Source organism: Neodiprion lecontei, chromosome 3, assembly GCF_021901455.1.
Source record: "Neodiprion lecontei isolate iyNeoLeco1 chromosome 3, iyNeoLeco1.1, whole genome shotgun sequence".
In the NCBI taxonomy this organism is placed as follows: Eukaryota; Metazoa; Arthropoda; class Insecta; order Hymenoptera; family Diprionidae; genus Neodiprion; species Neodiprion lecontei.
In genome coordinates this window covers 24887045-24907599 of record NC_060262.1, presented here as the reverse complement: position 1 = coordinate 24907599, position 20555 = coordinate 24887045, and the positions used below count along the sequence as shown (strand labels likewise).

The 20555-nt window shown below is 39.6% G+C and overlaps 1 protein-coding gene and 1 non-coding gene across 9 annotated transcripts in view; both read left to right on the top strand.

The window, feature by feature from the left end:
* Positions 1–20555, top strand: part of LOC107217481 — a 135096-nt gene that overhangs the window by 62861 nt on the left and 51680 nt on the right. For 7 of the 8 annotated variants that reach the window (XM_046734645.1, XM_046734644.1, XM_046734643.1 and 4 more), the window contains 2 exons: positions 5346–5455; positions 14784–14975. In XM_046734645.1, the coding sequence (XP_046590601.1) occupies positions 5346–5455; positions 14784–14975 (302 nt within the window). Of the gene's footprint in view, positions 1–3794; positions 3800–5345; positions 5456–14783; positions 14976–20555 lie in introns of those variants that run through there. The other variant, XM_046734649.1, reaches the window with a different exon arrangement.
* On the top strand, positions 13178–13249 carry Trnac-gca. The gene has a single exon. It is a non-coding gene; the product is annotated as a tRNA-Cys (tRNA).

The following is a 20555-nucleotide window of genomic DNA, read 5'->3' as shown; positions in this document are numbered from 1 at the left end:
AACAATGGGAATTGGAACGATTTTAAAATGCCTGAAATTCTTGGCCGTACACGGTCTTTCTTCCTCGGAAAGTTCGTTAAGGATAAAATTCACGTACGTGTACACAGTGAAGCTGTTACAAGTTTGCGGTAACTAGCTGCTGTACACACGCGTGTAAAGTGCGTGTATCTTTGGCTGGTCAGAATATTGCCACGAGAAAACCCTCGTGGTACTCGGTACGGTAAAACGGGCGCTTTGTCGGAATTTTAAATCTCAACTTGGGTGACGCTTGTGTCACGCTATTTTTGGTTCTTATGTTGGCACGTGACTAGCATCGAGTCCAGTTAAGCCACAAGTTTTTACCTTTTTCGAACGTAATTTCTTTCCAACGCGAAAGTAGTGTGCGATCGTGGCAGTTTGTTTTTGCATAACTTTTGGAGTAACTAGGAAACCTGGAGTAGCGAAGAAAGTTCTCTTTTCTCTCGTCCATCTCCGAAAAGTTCGGATTTCGGTCGAAGGATTTAATATTTTATGTCAAGTTATCGATGTGCTGGAATTAGAAAGAAGATTGAATAATTCAACGTTTCGCTCGAGCGCGGGAACGTATTTGGATATTATCTTGAGATTCATTCAAAAACTGAGTTGAAAGTACTTTGTGTTACGTACGTAAATAAAGTCAACGTTGAGAAATAGCCAAAAAAGAAGCCGCGTGTGTTTATGATTTATTAATTTTTATCTTTTTCAAATGCAAAATCCTGAAATTTTCTCGAATTATTGACAAGCATTCAACCTCGTTACATCGCAGGTTTGAAATTACGTGTATCTGACCGAACAACGTCATACCGCAGTCAAGTAATCCGTCAACCATGCCGTAAGTAGGTCATAATATGCTTTTTAGACGTATAAAAAAAGATCCGATGGCGGTTCAGATAAAGAGAGTTAAATTAAATAAATCTAGATCTTGTACGCGTCTCATTGAAACGCTTGCAATAAGATGTGTTCTCGCTTCGCAGTGGAATTTGCAGCATCGGTTGCGCGCAGATTCATAATCCAATTCTGACCCGATTTATCATCATGTATAGAATCTCTCAGATTCTCGGTTGTCAATACCGTAAATAGATACAAGTATACTAGTACGTGTTCTACACTTAACCCACAAATTAACGATACGAACATCTTATGTTATACTTGAAAATAGGACGAATCAGATTTAAATATCCTAAAACATCTTGCAGATGTAAGGAAGTTTTATGATTTCCGTTCGTTGTTCAACTCAAAAGTAGTTATTTCGGGAATGATAGTACGGATGCTCCCGTCGATATTCATTCGCCGTTCGAGATGTAAAAAAAAAAAAAAAAAAACAGACGCCCAATTGCATCGGGGATATTGTAATCCTAGTTAACACTCGGATCGTAGCGGACAGACTGTATTACAGTAGTGAAGCGGCCTTCCTAACAGAATAGTCGGTGAAGTATTTCCCGTTATAAGAGCCATGCGCAGATTTTGAATGGATAGGAATTCACTCGTCACACCTGCAGGCGTCCCAACCATAATGGCCGTAACACATAACACGCTGTAACAACCGGTGATGAACAACCCATGAGAGAGAAACTCCCCCTGACCTCCGACTCGACTCGACTCGGGTGATTTTCAATTTTGCCCACCATTCCCCGATATGTGATCGGTAGTAGCTCGCGAAAGTGCACCAGCACCAGCATCGCCAGCTCTGTCGTAATATCAGATCTCGAAGGTGCGGCTGCTCCTGTGTGCGTGGGCATTTAACACGAGTACGCAATTCCGCGTCCGCACGTCCCCGGAGTCGATGCGCGTGAGAGAAAGATCGAGGGTTCGGGTAGCGAGGGCTTACCGATATAGGAAAGGTGCACGTACGAATCCCCGTCCCGCTCCACGTCATCGTCTCTTCTCCCTGTGCGCATTCGCCTCTGTAACGTAGAGGTAATAGCCCCGAGTTCGTCGAACTCGACGAAAGGTTTCGTTCGCATATGTGTACCTACCTGTTGTACATACGCGTGTAATGCTTATGCCTTTGCACCGTATGTGCCGTCCCTGTGTGCATTGGGTGGTGCCGCACTTTTTCGAGGATCGCTGCAGGTCCTTCGCTCTTGCTAAATAAAGACTCGTACGTGTACGCACTAACGCACCACCGTGCGTATCCTCTTCCTGTAATGCAGGTATATCTAACCACCGACCGACCGACTTCCTTGCATGGATATTTTCGCCTGTATTCACCTCGGATACTTTTCTCTGTGTACGTGGGCTTCGACTGAGAGTGACTTTGCTTGGACCTCGTTTCGGAACAAACTTACATCGATATCTACTCGTATACGTGCGGATCGCATAGGGTTTTCTTACCCGATATCCACCGACAATGAGTATACGTACTCTAGACTTGTATTATCTGCATTTGAACAGGATCTGAGTGGGAAAAAAGGTCGCGCAGAGCTTTCCGTATTTCGATATTTTCAAATCGGATCACCGTGTCTCGATGCAAGCAACCGTTCAACGTATGAAAATCACCACCGTTCGTATCTACCTTAATTTGTTTTTTTTTTTTCTTATAGGCAAATTTATCGGTAAATATCACACTTTGGTGAATTTCTTGCATGCAGATTTGTTATAAGTAGGTGAGAGATTTCCGCTGAATATTTAGACGCAAGTTCTACCAAACTTTTGGGAAAGGGAATTATTCGAAACAGTCGTTAGGAAAACACTGTTATAGCTTTCGAAGCAACGCGCGTACCTATAATGGATTATGCGGAGTGTAAAGAAAGGAATAAACGTGTCAGGCCCTGCATCGTTTACTCCGTAAGAAAAACGGCGTAACAAGCTTCGTATCAGCTTCTCCGACACCGTTATCGCTTATAGATAACAAACTTTATCCGAGTTTTCCTCTTATCTCTGGTGGAGTCTTCGGTTGCGATTCCGTCAGTTCGGTATTCAGGCTGCTCGGCGGTGTGGAAATAAATTTGTTCCTTTCCGAAAATAGAGTCGAAATAACAAGTGTAGGTGTGAGTGTTCGACTAATGTAATTGCAGAGCCTTTCAACGCGAATCAACATTTGATATTCTCGTTCGCTATTTTTGATTTTTGCCTGGATTATTTTGTCTACATATTAAATGCAGTGTGCAGTAACCATTCCTTCGATCCATCTTTCGCGGGGATATCATTTTTATCCTGTATAGGAACACACCGGTTATGTATTAAAAATAACGGGTTCACGCAGGAAAGTAGAATTTGAAACGTCACCGAACCTTAATCAATATTTCGTTTTCCAAATTCATCTGCCAAACAACCTCGCATAATTAATAATAAACCAACGTTTGTACCTCAAAGCTTATTAACTTGCATGGTTCAATATTATAACATCATATCGGTTCAGTTTGACAATGACATGTTAGTAACTGTACCGATAGAGGAAAGATGGATGGAGGGATGGATGGATGTTTGAGTAAAGAGAGTTACTCCATTTTATAACGGGTGGGAGAATCGTTAATAGTGAATTGTCTATCAGCATGATGACACATTCAACTAACACGCGGTAACCTCGTTATCAGATAAATTTTTACAGTTATTAAAAATTGGCCTTCGAACCAAGATAATCGTTGTTTTGGTAACATCGTTTAACTCTTCAACCTTCAAATGGGTGGGGCTCACATTAATTATAAACTTTAATGTTGAAGAGTTATACGAACGATTGTCTCAAGGTGACTAACGGTTATTCAGGCACTTTCCGCGTATAAAGAAACTGGCCAGCACGCCTAGTAACCCGCACCAATTGTAAGTGACTTAACGATGTTGGGTCACTTTTGAATGTACCGACCAGAAAAATGTTGAGTCTAGATTAACAATGTGAATATAAATCTTGCAGCTGTTCGGAACATTTCCATTGGTTTTTACCGTACCGAGTAAAACTGATTGGGCATGCGAGTGTAGAGATCGGCCACTGCGCGCTGATTCGGCGAACGCAGATATTATAATGCTGCAACAGATGTGGGAGGCACTTTCAAGAAGAAAATCGGTAATCATTTGTCGCATTAACCTTTCACGTACAGTTGTCATGAATTTTATTTCATTTCGCTTTATAACAGCTTCCGATGATTGGATCGTTGGATGTGGGTCAAGTTATCAAACGATGACTTAATCCGGCTTTTTGTACAGCTACTCGGGCTTGAATATTATTATGTGTACCGTGTGTAATACATACATTGTCTGTAACCGTGAAATGTATGATTATTATACTCGGAATAAACTTACTAACTTTAATGTAACAAGTAGTAGTAACCCGTAGGCTGTCGAGGGTTACCTTTTCTCCAAATATTCAGAACTCGTGATTAACGAAATTTGTGAAAATACACGTAATTCTTATTTTCCTTATTTGAAAATGGAAACGAAATTTGTAGGTAGCCAGTACTGCTGTTATACCTACTGATCATGAACGGTCGAACCGCATCGTCGTACGTTTGCAATACATATATTACCGAAGGAAATTATATGACCTAATGAGATACGGATAATGGCATGCTTCAACGGCAAGTCAAAGGTTATTACACGCGGACGGTTGAGGCTGCGAGCAAACTTCGACGGTTCTAATTGGTGCAATTGCATTAGTAATCAGTCTGATTGTGAAGCTGAGCTTCGTGTTACCGCTGCAGTATACTGCGGCATTTGTGCAACGCAATTATTATCCTTTCGATAATAAACTATTGCTTTATCTGTGCAACCATACGTAAGGTATCTTGTACTTTCGCCCATTGTTTCAGAATATCGCAATACCTGTAACGAGAAATCTTTTATTTGTTCATACCGCGTGTTATGCAGAGTAGGTAAAATCCATTCCAGATGCATGCCAAATGTCAAAGGTCGCACGATTTTAATCTCAACTTATAGGTCGAAACTTTTATCGATAGTAAATCGAAGAAAAGTATATTCGCGTTGTAAATTCTCATTTAACACACTCACTTGCATAGAAGTGTTTATTCCGTATTTTCTTTGTCCGGCTCTGAGTTGAAGGCAGAAATGATAATTATTGAAAGACGAGAGGAACGCACGCGATGCGAAACTGTTTAAATCGAATGAGCCTGCAACGTTGAGAAGTAAAACATTGTATGTAACAACAGGTTTTCGGCTGCGATATTGATAGTCATACATCACTCGGGATAGGTATAATACGCTCGCAATTGTGCTGGGCGAGCTATTGCGCAGTATATTGCAAACCGTAAAACTGGCACCTCATAAATTAATCCGACGTTTGGCTGCTTCACCTCGCAGCTATAATTATGTAACCCTGTTCTCTCCGATCCTCGGTTTATACACGGTCTTTTTAACCTGTCAATTTTTTGTTTCAGCCACGAAACGACATGTCGGGGGTCCCAGGGGCTCAGGGGCTTCCTAAACGGGGGGTCAAATCGTCCTCTGTAACGAAAGGAACTACAACCTCAGCTAATTCTCGACCTCCGTAAGTTTTCCATCCTCTTAAACAAGCTAATTGAATAAATTGCGATTGCGGTAAAAAGCTGAAAGAAAATCAACATCTTTAATGATTGGGAAAAGTACAGATTTCGTGTCGCGGTATGATTTTTAAATCTGTGCTTCGAACGAAGATCCAGACTTTCTGTGCGACTCAGATCAGTTTACGGATCGTCAGCAGAATTAACAACGATAGTTGTGCCAAATGAATAAGAAGTTCGTATGAACTCGAATATTTTACCAGAGCTGATAACAAACGATGATTTGAGGTAGAATGATCTTCCGCATCAGGTATACTGTTATCGACTAGACAGTTAAAGAGTACAGACATATTGGTCGGTATTCGGAATTCAATTTTATCTAAACTTCCACGCGTGGGAACTTAATCCACTTCTATAATTGGTCAGATAGATACATTGAAAGGCTGGATGCAGTTCCCACGCGTTCCGCGTTGACGTGAAATTGTGTTGTAAGTACGGACCTGTGGATTTAAATCCCATTTTAACGTGCATGTAATGTTTGTGAGAAAACACACTTACGAATCGGTCCTGCTTTTGTAAAAGATACTTTTGTTAACGAAAAAAAGATGCGACACGGTTTAGTCGACTGTACCCGTGTACATTGTACGTATCTTTCTTTCCATTAAGACCCTCATTTTATAAATAATTTCAGTATTCATCACCGTCACAAGAATCGTTTAATATTGTACAGAAAAAATATGAATGACACATCAAATTATGTAACAATCAATGTGAAACATTGAACCGTTCGCCGATCATGTGTTGTCCAGAATTTGGCAGGAAATTCGTAATTACGGTGGGTCGGGAAGTTGATCGAAGTAGCGACTTGACGGCACAACAGATACGGTTGATTATTTGATGAAATCACTGCACCGAGTTCGAGTGAGGAGACTATATGTAACTTTCGTATCTTTTCTACCTTTTCTTACCTTTCTTTACACCTTTTGTCCACGTCTACTCGAGTGTGGCGATGTCGGTTCCATCGGATAAAAGCAATACGAAAAATTGGGGGAAAAAATCAACACAAACGAACAAATGGCAAAGTGGTATAAGTCACAAACACGACGACGGAGTGCGTGCGCCGTAGGCGGGGACGAATTACGTTATAAAATATGTGAGAGAGGAGAGTGTGAGCGGAGTGTCTGCGCGCGTATGTACGCGAAACATTCGCTCACTCACCGAATGCGCCTTCGAGCCGACAAAGCCAAATTGTGTAAAGTTAATCGGGGTATATAGCCTCGTAGCCTGAAGCGAAAAAGAGGCCAGAGTCTGAGAGGCTGAGAGGCTGAGAGGCACGTCAGTAGGTCGATCGTGTGGTGGAGACCGAGTGACAAATGGTGAGTATTAAGTGGTAAGTAAGAGGTGATAAATTTCAAATCGAAGATACCATAACGTCTCTTAGTCGGTTTCATGTTTCATCGCGCTTGTTCTCTGAGGTTTGGCTCTTTCTTCGCATTCTTACAGGTATCCGAATTGACCGTAGGTCAGTTAACCCCTAACGACGGAGTATTTGATATCATCCGTGACCAAAGTCTGCCGACTTAATATTTATGATCGTAATCACGATTGAATTTTGTTCAATGCTACCCGTGTTCGACAAATGTTTTACAGACTCTATTCCATGTACTTCGGTAAGTTAGCATACAATCCGTGGAAGACAAGTTCGAACTAAATACTTATTATGGTTGAACATGCGATGAATTTTATTGTTTACAAAATTATTGGGTAGTAATGGGTGATCGACTCGGTATTATAACGCGTGATATGTCGTTTGAAACGTAAAAACCATGCAAGCAAAGAATACGGTCTAGACGAGAGAAATATGAAACAAAAGTAGGTCATAAATCGTTACGGTTTATAAAACGTGTGTAACAAATGAAAGGATTATAAATTATTTATAAGCGCTTGGTATAGCCACAACTAGTATAATATATTTCACAATTTGAACTAAGATTTCATTAGTCTCTAATTACGCGTTGTAGTTGGTTAAATTAATCACAAGTTATTGTAAAATTTTGTCTTTATCAGGATCCAATCCGATTTCATTTCTGTGTAGAGGAACGTATCTGATCTGCTCCTTCGAGTCGAATTACGCCGTGCAGTCTCCATTCGTAATTTATCCCCACTCGTTAAAGTTGACTTCTACCGATCCCCCCATGCACTAAAACTTTGGTAGAAGACACGCGGTGCGCTGGTAGAAGGAATGTAAGTATAGGGTTCGTCCTCGATCGTGAGATACTGCGATAAGAAGTCACGGTTGAGTGTGGAGGAAGGAACGTCAAGTCGGTTCGTTGATTACGGGTAATCTCTTTTAAATTTGATTGAAACCAATGTCAAGGCTACTACCCTCGGTCGAATCAGTTAACTCATATTGCTCCTGGTTATATACGTGAATAAATATGCCGTCAAGTAGCTACAGTGGCTTGCGGTGTACGAGTCCACTGGATCATGCTCTGGTTCTTGGACATTGGGAGTCACAGGTCACGGTGAAATTCTGATTCATTGTTTTAAGTATTTATAGCGTGAATGGAATTTTATTGCCACATGCTAATTTATTAGCCTATCAACGCTCTGTAATAATTGATTTTAAAGGCAAAGATTCATCTGTAATGGAACAAGATTGAAAATAGGACGTAAGTAATTCGATGAGACTTTTGCTTCGGAATCAAATTGATGCATCATTTGATTTACGGTGATATGGAAATATTACTTTTAACGTACAGCTGAATCAAAATTTTAACGTAATGGAAATACCCGAGGACTGTTTGAAAAAAACGCGTTTTCCATTAACGACCCGAAGAAGTGAAGTTTGTACAAAGTGTACGTTCGCTGGGTAAATTTTTCGTTCTTCGTAGCAATTCTACAAAATTATTTTTTCACACATGTGTCTCAAACTCGAGTGCGAATTGCCCAACAATTGTATTCTACAACGCAACGTAAAGTTCTTAATATCAAAAGTGTGTCCAAACGGTACAAAATGCTTTGCGTACAAGACGGAATCATTCTCACCCGTAACATTTACAGGAACAGGACGGCATTATTCTTGCATAATGGGTTGGTGCACAAAAGTTTGATACGTCGTAGGCAGCGGACAAGCAAACTAGCGAGGACATATCGCATTGTAGTTGGTATCTACAAAGCGATTCTTTTGAACACATGAACAATCGACGCTCCCAAGAATGGTTTTTTTTTTTCCTTTTTCTTTTTGCTCGATCTCAGATGTTATAATGAGCTTTCTAATAATAAGACTCGCCTTCAACGAAAGTGGGTCTATCGTTTCTTGTTGTTCCCCGTCCTGTTTCACGCACGTACGTATTACGGGTATACGGGAATACACGTGATATGTTTATACACTATTTAGATAGGTATCTTGTGCACCAGTAACCACGAATTTGCGTCAGACCTTTGTTGCTCGAAGCCAACTATGTTGTACCGATTATAACGGGCTAATCGCGATTGTTTGATGTCTGTTCGTATAATATGTGCTTGCTTCGCCTTCACGCAAATAGATATAAGTTTCGTAAAACAGTGTTCGGTGTCGACTGCAGAATGGTTCATTGTCCGAGGCAATATACATGTATGCAAGTGGGCAAATCTCGCCTTAGGCGGGAACGTTAAGGTATGCTAGATACCTACTTGGGTCTTTTATTCCAAGAAAACACAAAGGAATTTTGTGAAAGATAGATGTCTGAAAAATTGCCCTCGCTTCCTCCCACATATACAGGGTGGGCCAAGAAAAATTGGGCCAATTTAAAAGGTGAATAAAATCTGATCGCGTTAACCGATTTTCAATTACTTTTTTCCATTCGAATTAGAAAAATAAACCTCTCGTTTCGCATTTCAAAGATGCGGAAAATCTTTGTTCCTTGCCGAGATATATGCTGTTGAATAACTGGTTTTGAAAAAGCAGCTGGTGAGATAAAAGAAATTAATGATAACCTTCAACCCTGAAAAGTTTCTTCGCTACCCTTATCCCAGAAACCTGGTTCATTTTTGTACGGCTCGTTTTTCACTAACTTAATCTATTATAAAAAATGTACAATAATTTATATATCAACTTCGAATCTCATATACAATCCGATGAAAAAAATTTTTCTCCAATTCTACCATGAAAAATCGTATATTTACGGTACCGATACACTACACCTTTTATTATTCACGTTAGAATAATCAATCTTTATTCAGGGAATAGATAAAAATGGAACATTTATATAAAGTATTATAACCGGACTTAGGGAAAAAGGATAGTAAAATGAATATAATTTAACGCAACATTTTTTTTTCATTACATAATTTATTTTATAGCAGATATTAGCGAATATGTGACACGTATGGAGTTACCCTCTGAAAACACGAAAACACAAAACTCGGCCCCAAAACAAGTTTGTACAACACTAGATACGAGCCTGCCGCAAAAGGTCGCCTATTCCCTGAAACCTGGGTTAATTTTGCCCGTGCGTAACTTGCACTGCTCGGCATTCGAGTTCGAACTGACGCAGGTAAGCGACCTTCCACATGGCGTTCCGACCCACTCCCATAGACTTTTTTTTAGACCGGGGGTGACTATGGGGTGGTGAATATTTCTGAACTTATTCGAACAATTCAAATCGGCTCGAACAAAAATGACCCAGGTTTCAGGGTTAAGGATTAAAGTATCTTCAACTTAACTCCACTAACGTCATGTCATATGAACAAAATCTAGGAGAGTATCTAAGTTGCCAGAATCAAACTTCAAAATCAAAATTTAAAACGGAAACGAAGTTTTGGAAAATCGGTCGACGCATTCGAATTTTATTCACGTTTCTAATTGGTCCGGATTTCTTTTTTTTTTTTTACCCACTTTTTACCTTATACGGGTAAAAAATATTCAACTGAACGCAAACTTGATCAATTACGCGATTCTAAAGCGCATTATGTTATATAAAAAAAACGCAACACTTGACATATTTTGCAATTTTTCACGATGAAATTATTTTACCCCGACCAAAAGCACTTTATATTCTACAGTGTTGTGTCGACTCGTACATACTTCTGTGCGAATCCTGTATACGGAAAACGTTCAATACTCAATTGGCCAGCCGGCGGTCATGCTCTAGGCTCTACAGTGTCAAGCCGCTTATTCGCATATGGTATAAAATATACCTACATACCTATGCGTGTACATTTGGCCGCAGTGATTCTGAGATGGCTAATTTTTCGTTGAGTCGGTTACGTTGGCAATGCAGTCCGAAGCGCCAGCGGCAGCCGGCCGAGAAACAGACTCAACCCTTGTAAACAAAGTCCAAAAATTCAAAATTCAATGTCACGCTTAAAAAGATTGTGTGCCTGCTTTGCGATCGGCCATCGGTGGCGCTGCGGAGTGATTCTGCATTACCAACGTAACCGACTCGTCGAAAAATCAGCCGTTTCACAATCACTGCGGCCAAGTGTACACCTAGGACCAGAAGCTGAGACAGGTATAGGAAACTATACGTGGTAAAAGCAGGTATTAGATAACGCGTAGCAACGTGCAGTTCAGGCTGTCGAGGCCAGCCACACGCACCACAAGAAGGCCGAGGTGTCAATACGAGTGATTGTTGTGGCCGGCGGACGTTTTGTTGATTCGCACCGTTAGAAATATCCCCGCTTACGAGTGTACGTGCATCGGGTTATAATTATTTATAGCTTTCTTTCGCGCTGTAATCCGATGCTCAAGTTTTGCTGTTTTCTTTGCGAAAGCTCCAATAAGCCGTCGAGACTCTTGCAGTTGAGCTGCTTTGTCTGAGCTGACGTTGCTGATTGCAATAAACATAAGTACTCCTCGTGCTGCTGCTGCTGCTGCGCTGCAGATGTTGCACTAAACGAGCGATTACGATACGCTTATGGCGTGGTTGGAAACTCGTTAGATAACAAGGCTGAACAGTAGCAACACTCACGGTTCTGCTGGCCGTGAGTCAGGGTGATAAAAACGAACGGGCGAATCACGGAAGCAAATTGACTTCTTTGATTATTTGCAACATTCTTGTGAGTCGAATAAATGAACCAAAAACAAAAAAAAAAAAAAAACGGAAATTGGTATTTCTGGCACAACTGAAGAAACAACGACGCATAACAAATGAAAAATCTCCGATTCTTTATATTTGGTACCCTATTTTATTACGGCTTGTAAAGTCTGGCAATAAATTGCTACCGTGGTTGAAATGGTAATTGAAGGTTTTTTGTGAACTGAAGGGATAATTTCTCCCCAAGATTGACGGCTCACTTTTAAAACTGTTGAGAGATCGTTGGATCTCGTTTGGAGCAGGAAACGTTGCCTGGAATAGCCGTGGAAAAAAAAGGAGGCAACAACGTACAATTATGTTCTCTCTCGCTATTCCGAGGCGTCGTTTTGAGTTCTTTTTATTACACGTTTCTTACCTCGCCGGTCGAACTCAACTCACGATCGGCCCGTTTCACGTTGCCATTCATTTACGAAAAGTGTTCTCCTTTTCTCACTACATCAGGGATTTCACGTTTATTGTATATTACTTATAACTTGTAGGAAACTTCTTTGTCAGGATGATTAAAAAAATCGATGAGTAAATATTCTAAGTCCGCTATGCAGCAATTCGATTTTAGATTATCAATCTCGTCAAAAAGTCTCGAAACAAAAAAATTGTGACACAAAAGTTCAAAGTACGCGATTGAACTTGAATCTAAATTTCATAGTTAAAATCATATTTTCTTGACGTTATAGATAAGTTTTCGGATAACAAATCTGTGCTGAAAAATAGTTGGTTGTTAACAGCTTACGAAAGATCTCAAAATTGTATTACCATTATGTTAATTTGTTTTTTTATTGTTTAGCTATCATTACTTTTATTCTTACTATTTTGATGATAATAGCACGATCGTTGTCTGGCAATTTTGATAAATCGTATCTCACTCACACCGTAAATCAATAATCTACAAATAACCGACGAAAGTTTGTTTCTTTAGCACTTCAATCAGGATAGAGTAACCAAATCCTGTTTAAAATCCTTAGAGGATATACGTAATGAACCGGTTACGACTGTTTAGAAAATGTGAGAACGGCGTCGTAATTCGTCTTATCGCTGATTTACGGAAAATTAATATCTTTTTTTTTTCAAATAGAGCTTCAATTTTAGATGTGTTAAAATAGTTAAATTAACCGGATTAACTGCAGTCACCTTTATTTCCTAATGTTCTTGTTATACCTTTTCAAGAACAGGTATATTCCACCCACGTGGCAATTCAGTGGCGAATTATTTACCGCTTCTAATTAAAGACAATGTAAAATTCAGTGTGATCATTTGCCGGCACGAATACGTTCTGAACCAATTTGAACGAACCAAGTGCCTCTGTAATCGACGGAACTTGTACACCGTCAACGTAGAAGTCTGCTGTACCGACGGCGGTTGTGCTAAACATTTACCTTGCTGACTGCCAGACAATTTTCCAGGCAGCGAGGTTAAATCGTGTCGGTACTAACCGCTGCCACCAGAGCGCAGCACTCACGAGCAGCTCGTCGCCTTAAGCTTCCACGTACGATGTTATAAAGAATACGAAATTACTCAAAAAAATATTCAAAATATCTATTGTTATTTTTTATCCTCCAATACAACCATTTGTAATATTTGTGTGATTCTTTCATTCTTAATTTCGTTGCATAAATAGTACCTGACTCATAATATATACATCATCTATTACTTGGGGATATAGCTCAGTGGTAGAGCATTCGACTGCAGATCGAGAGGTCCCCGGTTCAAACCCGGGTGTCCCCTCATGCGATATTTTTTTTCAAGTTCTTAGACATTTGTTTTTTTGACGTTGCATTTCGAATAACTACAAAATTTTTCAGAAAATAAAAATACTGATTTTTCAGAAAAATTCATTACTTCATATTGTAGTTGTATTCTAGTCAAGCAAGAGATTAAACCTTTTCAATGTTTTTTTCTCTTCAACTTATGCTTTTTTGTCGGAATTGTTATTTAATTGCTTTTTACAACGCGTAGTGAGATTATTTTTCATTTTCGTTCATTATTACCGAAATCTTGACCGAACTTCAAAAACGCTGGAATCTATTTTTCTTCCGTACGTTATATCGATGTAATTTTTCCAGAGAAAGCGATTGCAAGTAAAGCCAAAAATCAATGAAATCTTTTCGTACTTTTTCTGCTCTCTATCCTGCCATGTCCTGCCTGGGTTTGTTCAATTCATGTGATCAAAATTGTTATACCGTTGTATTATAAAGTTCTTGAATTCAGAACACAAACAAGCGAACATCCACGATTGTCCAAAACAAATTCCTGCACGAATTCAACTCTTGCTGTAAATTGACAAGTCTATGATTTGCAAATGAAAATTGAATTACAGTTCAATTTCTCTTCATCGCGTTAGTAGAATGGATTACCTCATGCTCTCTACAATCAGTCGGGCGACAGTTATGACATGTATGTACGTATTAACGGCAATAATAATGGTAATACGTCTTTATTGAACCTCCCAGCATGGTGTATAACATAGAGACGTGACAAACAATAATTGGGTCCGTTGCAGGATCAAAGTGCAACACACGCAGCCGGGCACAATGTTATCCTGGTACTTGACACGTATACGCGATTGTAAAACGGTGATAAAATGGTAAAATGTGCAAATGATGCAAGAAAAATAAAATGCTTCTTATTGTCGCTTCATCTGTGAAGAACAAAGCATGTACAAAAAAATCATCATTTCAGGTTTCTTTCCACTCATCGTCAGACTGTCGCACGTAAAATTGTATATACGGAAATACTTATGTATACCAAAGATAAGGTAGACGTCAATATAACCGAATCAATTCGTCATTCGGTTTTCCGTAGTCGCAAATAGAGGGATCGCATTACAATCGAGGTCAACGACTCTAATATCGGTGATAAAAATTGTAAACTAAACGGTAACTTTTAGTAATGCTGACATGAATCTTCGCGTAAATCAGAAATATACCGAGGTAGCGCCAAACGCAGGCCTCAATGTCGCATTAATTTACAAACGATAGGTTCAAGAATTTGCCAAATATTCACTCATATTGTTCACCGTTGACTATCAGACAGACATCTGAACATTTGACTATCAACAACGTATTCGTTTCATTTTTCATCTTTGCTATGTAACAATCACCGAAACAAACCTCAACTTGGGTGTCAATTCGTACCCTTAACTTGTTTTTTTATGGGAATTTAGGATTATCTATGAGTTTGGTGTACGAATTAACACCCAAGTTGAGGGTTTCGTTCGTGAGGGATGATCTTCATTCAACATATTTTCCCTTGTTTACAGATTAAAACCGAGCACGAGACCTCCGCCAAGAACTGCGGCAGCAGGACTACCGTCTGGTACTCGAAAAGAGCCACTCTTTCCACTTTTTGCCCCCAGAAAACCTCTTAACAAAAACGTTATCGGCCACAACAATAACAACAACAATAACAACAACAAGAACAATAACGTTACACGTTCAAGAAGCAAAGATAGGTAAGTTCCTTCTATACGATTTGATTCGTTTCAGTACCCTTGGATCGATTTCGAGATATGTTTAATCTTTCGACGTCCGTGACAAATTTTTCTTTTTTATTCACCATACGGAGACTGTCTCATTGAAATGTAAATCGATTTCGATCCGTGGGTCATATAAGAGCTTGAAAGCTTTGAACAGTTGAAGACTGATTACTGCAGATTACCGATAATTAGTGATTGGTCTAGATCTCTTGGACTTACGAATTTCTCTATCTTTACTACTCAGTCGTTGTGCATAAGCTTCGTGTCTGCAGTAATTATAATGTTCGATTAATGGAATGGCACGAAGTTTCATTCATCAGCAGCGGATGCGTAATTGAGAGACTGCAGCAATAATTCAACAAACACTGAACCCCGTAAACAGAGCCATATTTTCAGTCACGTGGCAGATCTTACAACACCGAGTCACCGATTAAATTAAAGTTTTAATTGTTTCAAGATCCGAAAAAATCATTGCGGCAATTACACAGATACTTTACGGATTGTTAAAACATTACGTTACAAGTATTGGAAATTGAAAGAGAAATCAACAAACGGAATACTAATTATCTGACGAAATACACGATTTCTACAATTCTGTTTGTGAATCGTTTTATAAAAGATTCTGCGGGATGAATTGGCGAGAGAATGAATTGAACCTTTCATAAAGTTCGACGAGACAGGGAGCCAGACAACATCGTCATGCTGGTGTATGTATATAACAGAGATTTATGACCGTCGATCGATATTAATATACATTTGTTGGAATTAATTCTGTCTTATCTGTAACAACGAAGAGGACGATATATAATAAAGCAACTGACGTCTTTCTCGAGCGAATAAAAAAGAGAATGAGTAAACACCGAGCACAACTAACAATAGAAATAAAACAACTCCAATGTATTTCTCACTTCATAAATAATTGAGCGAAAATGTAATACATCAGTAAATGTTATTCGCTTCAGCTGACAGGGACATGCATGTAGCACATACGAATGTAAAACGATAATACTAATGAACTTTTGCCTGTTAACGAAACTACCGATCGGCAACTTCACTTACGATTAGATAATTAGTTGACAACGAGTTGCTATCGTTAGCGCCATGAGAAATTACCGAGGAAAATTTCATTGTCGGTGTTGTTTTCAATTATTTTTATTTATTTATTGTTTTCTTTTGTAAACGTTTGCTTATACCCGTCACTGAACTTGATTAGAGGAGTATTGACCTCATGATCCGACCGATCGTGTGGTCTTGGTCGTGGTCGTGGTCGTGGTCGTGGTCGGGAACTCACATTGACAATAAGCTAGGCGCCTCGTCTGATGTCATCGAGCATTTCTGCCTCAATTTCATCTCGTAGAGAAACGTTTGTTGCAAATGCCTCGGCGACAAACGTATGATATACATGTATAATTATACGCACCGTGTGTTTGTTATAAAGAATTTCAGTCGCGTAAATTCACGCAAATGTAATCTAGGCAAGCAATTTACATAATTGCTTACACGATAATTTCTTCACAATCCTTCCAATAAGCTGTGGCTGCACCTTTTTCGCGGTATTTCAATGACTCGCAATTAAGTCTCTGATATTAAACACGCGATATATTTGAGAAATTTTAGATCTCTCGCGCATTTTCTATGAAATTAATATCGTGTAGAGGATTGAACCTTGTTTCTGTTGTAGAATGGATTACTGATTTACGTGTTCCTTTTTTTTCATATCGAACTTTTGTAGAATATTATTTATTGTGTTCCGAATATAATACTTCGAGATACGCAGAATATTATATTAGTCGTTGGGCACGTGTGCCAAAGAATGGAATACGGTACTGAAAAAATGAGATAACAGAGGGAGAGGGTGAAGAATAAGCGTGTATGGCGTAGAGACGAAACCTACAACAACAAATAGTTAGCCCTGGTGACTAGTGTCAACGCACTGGCCTTTTCTCCAACACTTTCTCATCAATATGCTGTAAAAATTCTCAGCGACGCGTACGACGTATAAGTTTGCAAATTAAAAAAAAAAAACAAACAGAGTAATGAATAATATCATGGATGTTGCGTAACGTAAATTACAGCCATCAGTCAATGTGAATTGTCTGAAGCTCCGGAGGTGATAACTGTACCTAACGCGTTCAACTTGGCATTATGTACGTATGTACGTACCTACCTACTTGGTGAGCCCACAAAACGACTTACTATCGGAAAGAGAATCATGCGGTGAACGCATTCTGCGTATTTACCTCGGTTACAGCATCGCGTATCATGAGACGTTGAGCTTTCGAGTAAATTGAATGATATCACTGAAGTTTATCTTACGTCATTTAAAATTTTACTCTTCAACAAAGTCGAGAATGAGGTTGTAAGTCTCTCTTTAAAAATAGACTCTCACGACTTCAACTCCTTTCCACAATGCAGAAACCCCGCATTAATTCTTGCAGTTCGCTATTTCCAGTGGTAACTGCAGCTGTTTTTCTGCGTTTTTGTTTGTTGCTATATGAAACAGGAAAAAATACCACCCCTCGATTGTTATCCAAAGTGTTGTACGTGTCTTCTGGTCCACCCTGTACGCTGTAGTCGCACGGATAGAAGTCGTTAGAAAGTCGTCAGTCACTTGATCATTAGAAAAGCAATCCGAATTCCCAACTGACCCAGTAATACTGATGGTTGAATGATGGATGATCTTGCTGCCGGTGGTAGTTTTGAAATCCGCATTGTTTTATTTTGTTACAATCACTATACACCTAACGTTCGTTGCGCAAGATGCGAGTACGTGGAATCGACGGTGAACATTATCTGATCAATGACGGTCAAAAAATCCGGTTATACGTCAGACATAATACATATTTTCATGAATAGAAATGCTCAGGTATATGGGGTATTCCACTGCATCTCGAGCAAGGTTCTACAGAACGAAAAACATAATTGCGACTTTTTTCAGAATTTTTCGACCCAACGAATCTGAAGTATGATTTAAAAACTCGAAAGAAAAACCCCCACTCTCTAACATCTGAAAATATTGAGGAAAATCTTATCAATGTAGCAAAATTTTTGACAGCTATTAAAAGATGAAGATTTCATACCTTCAGAAGATAAATAAGAAAAATAAACAATCGTTATTATTCGAATGCATTTTTGGCATCGAAATGTATACAAAAATGTTCGTTCTTAATCATAATTTTTTTTTTTTTCATTTTTCTCATTTTTCTTTTGAAATCATGAAATATCCATCTTCTAACAGATGTCAAAAATTTTGTTGTATTTCATAAGATTATTGAGAATGTTTTCAAATTTTAGAAAGTAAGAGTTTTTGTTTCAGGTTTTTAAATCATGTTTCAAATATGCTGGGTCGTAAAATTCGGTATCAAAATTGAGATGGCGTTTTTTGTCGTGTACTTTTATAAAAAAAAAAATTATAAAGCCAATCTGACGATGAGACATCGACGTGGAATCTTGATCGAGATGTCACGGAATGCTCCGTATATATAGTGACATCTGTTGCATCACTGCAGATGGCGAAGCGTGCGAATAATGTGCGAGGTGAACGAACCAATGGTTAGTCTTATTGGCTTTTTCGCAACCTGTTTAGCAAATGATGAATAGTTCTAATCTATCCGTGACAATTTGGGAAACTACCGTGCAGCGGACTGCGCGTCAGTGTTCAAGACATGGAACGTTTACTTTGATGTTTCGTACTCGGGAATGATTGATGATCATTCGTTGTCATTTCGCTCAATAGATTCGTAAACGGTAGAAATCGTCTTCCGATGGTTTCATTCTTGAATAACTGTCATTCCTCCGATCTTGGGTTGCTGCTGTAGCTGCTGTACAAGATGAATATATGCCGAAGGTTCTCTTCTTCATTTTGCTACGAAACCTCTCGTTCAAGGTCGCAATATGCACAGCAGAAAAGAAAGGGGGCAGCCTAGGGTCGCTGACCATATACGTAAAAACATACATGTATATACGCGAGTCACGAATTGACGAAGAGAGATCTTCTCTCGTCAAGAAACGACGTATTTTCTCATCATCTCCTAACGCTTGGAGTCGACACGTGTCTCGCCAAATAACGGCGGATCAAGATCCTCTCTTAATTACAGTCGCGCAGTTAGCTTTTGCCTTGCGTAAATAATTCATTAGAAGTCCGAGGGCAGCCATGTGGCAGTGACAACACCCGATTCGTTAAAATCCCTGCGACATGGAGAAACTTTTTTCTCCTCTTCTCGCCCATTGGAATATCGACACACTTCAGCCGCGCTGCTCGCTGCATCCGCTTCACTCCTGCGGTTGTAATTGCTCGGTGAACAATCAAAGAGTGGCACAAGAGTGTAACGAAGATTCCATTCACGGGGCAACCGTTTAATTGTGTAAGCGAGCAAGGCCAGGCATCGTCGGTCCTTCATTCGATTGCGACTTATCGTCAGTCGCACCAAGTTCACTAAACTCGCTGAACCGTATAAAAATGTCAAGTACGCAACCGTAACCATTGCTTACTAACGCATTTACGTACAAGTGAAAGTCTGTATCCGAATACCGTGGGTATCCGAATGGAGCGGATACAAACGTCAATGCACGCTCTTTGGGTGGTCCATCTAACGATACCTACATGACATACCGCACTTCTCGCGAATCTATCTTCATTTTGCTACTACAGCGGTCCATTACTGAAACTCGCGTCAAAGTTACCTCCTTTACTCTGCATGGCGTATGAATTGTATCGACACTTTTTGTTTTGGTAAGCAACGTCCGGAAAGGAAACTGGTAAACTTGTGCTCTCACGCTAAAGCACTTCTCACTTTACGTAACTTGTTGAAATAATGCATGGAAAACGGTTCAAAGTTCAAACATTTAACCTAGATGTGCCAATGACTGCAACTATTTGCGAAGCCGACTTGCCGCTGTCACATTTATTATTTTCTGACGATTAGCAGAGCTTTTTGAATTTGCGTAACTGCAACATTAACGGTGGTTACCAACAATTGGCAGGTTCCTGTGACCACAATTGGCTACGATTAGAGGCTGTTTTCCCGGTATTTGAAATCATCGTATAAGGCAAGGATGCTTCGAACAATTGAGATAACTTCGACGTAAAGTTAATTACGTTGTGCCACATTCCGCCACTGTTCACGTGCTTAAATACAGATCACGGAATTCAATCGTAACTCTACAAATACAATTATCTCAATGTCCAAATCATCTTTAACTATACGGTTCAAAAAATAAATCCTACCAATTTGCAGTGTGTAAACTGCGTTTGTAATCAGCCAGTACGCGTAATTAAAATGTTCCTTGCGCAGAAGTTACCATACGCTTCTTCCTTTCGCCATAATGTACAATTTACGAATAAAATTGTTCACGAACATGCGTGCGCTTTATGGGTACCTCTACCTCGGGTACACGATTCAGCCGAGTACCTAACTCCGAACGAATCATAATCACGAAATAAGAAGATGCAAAATGCGACCAGCGTACCGAGGGAATTTCACACCTGACTGCACGGACTCGATGACGCACCGTGGGTATGATAACCCTTACCGCAACCACGGGTGCAGCGTATAA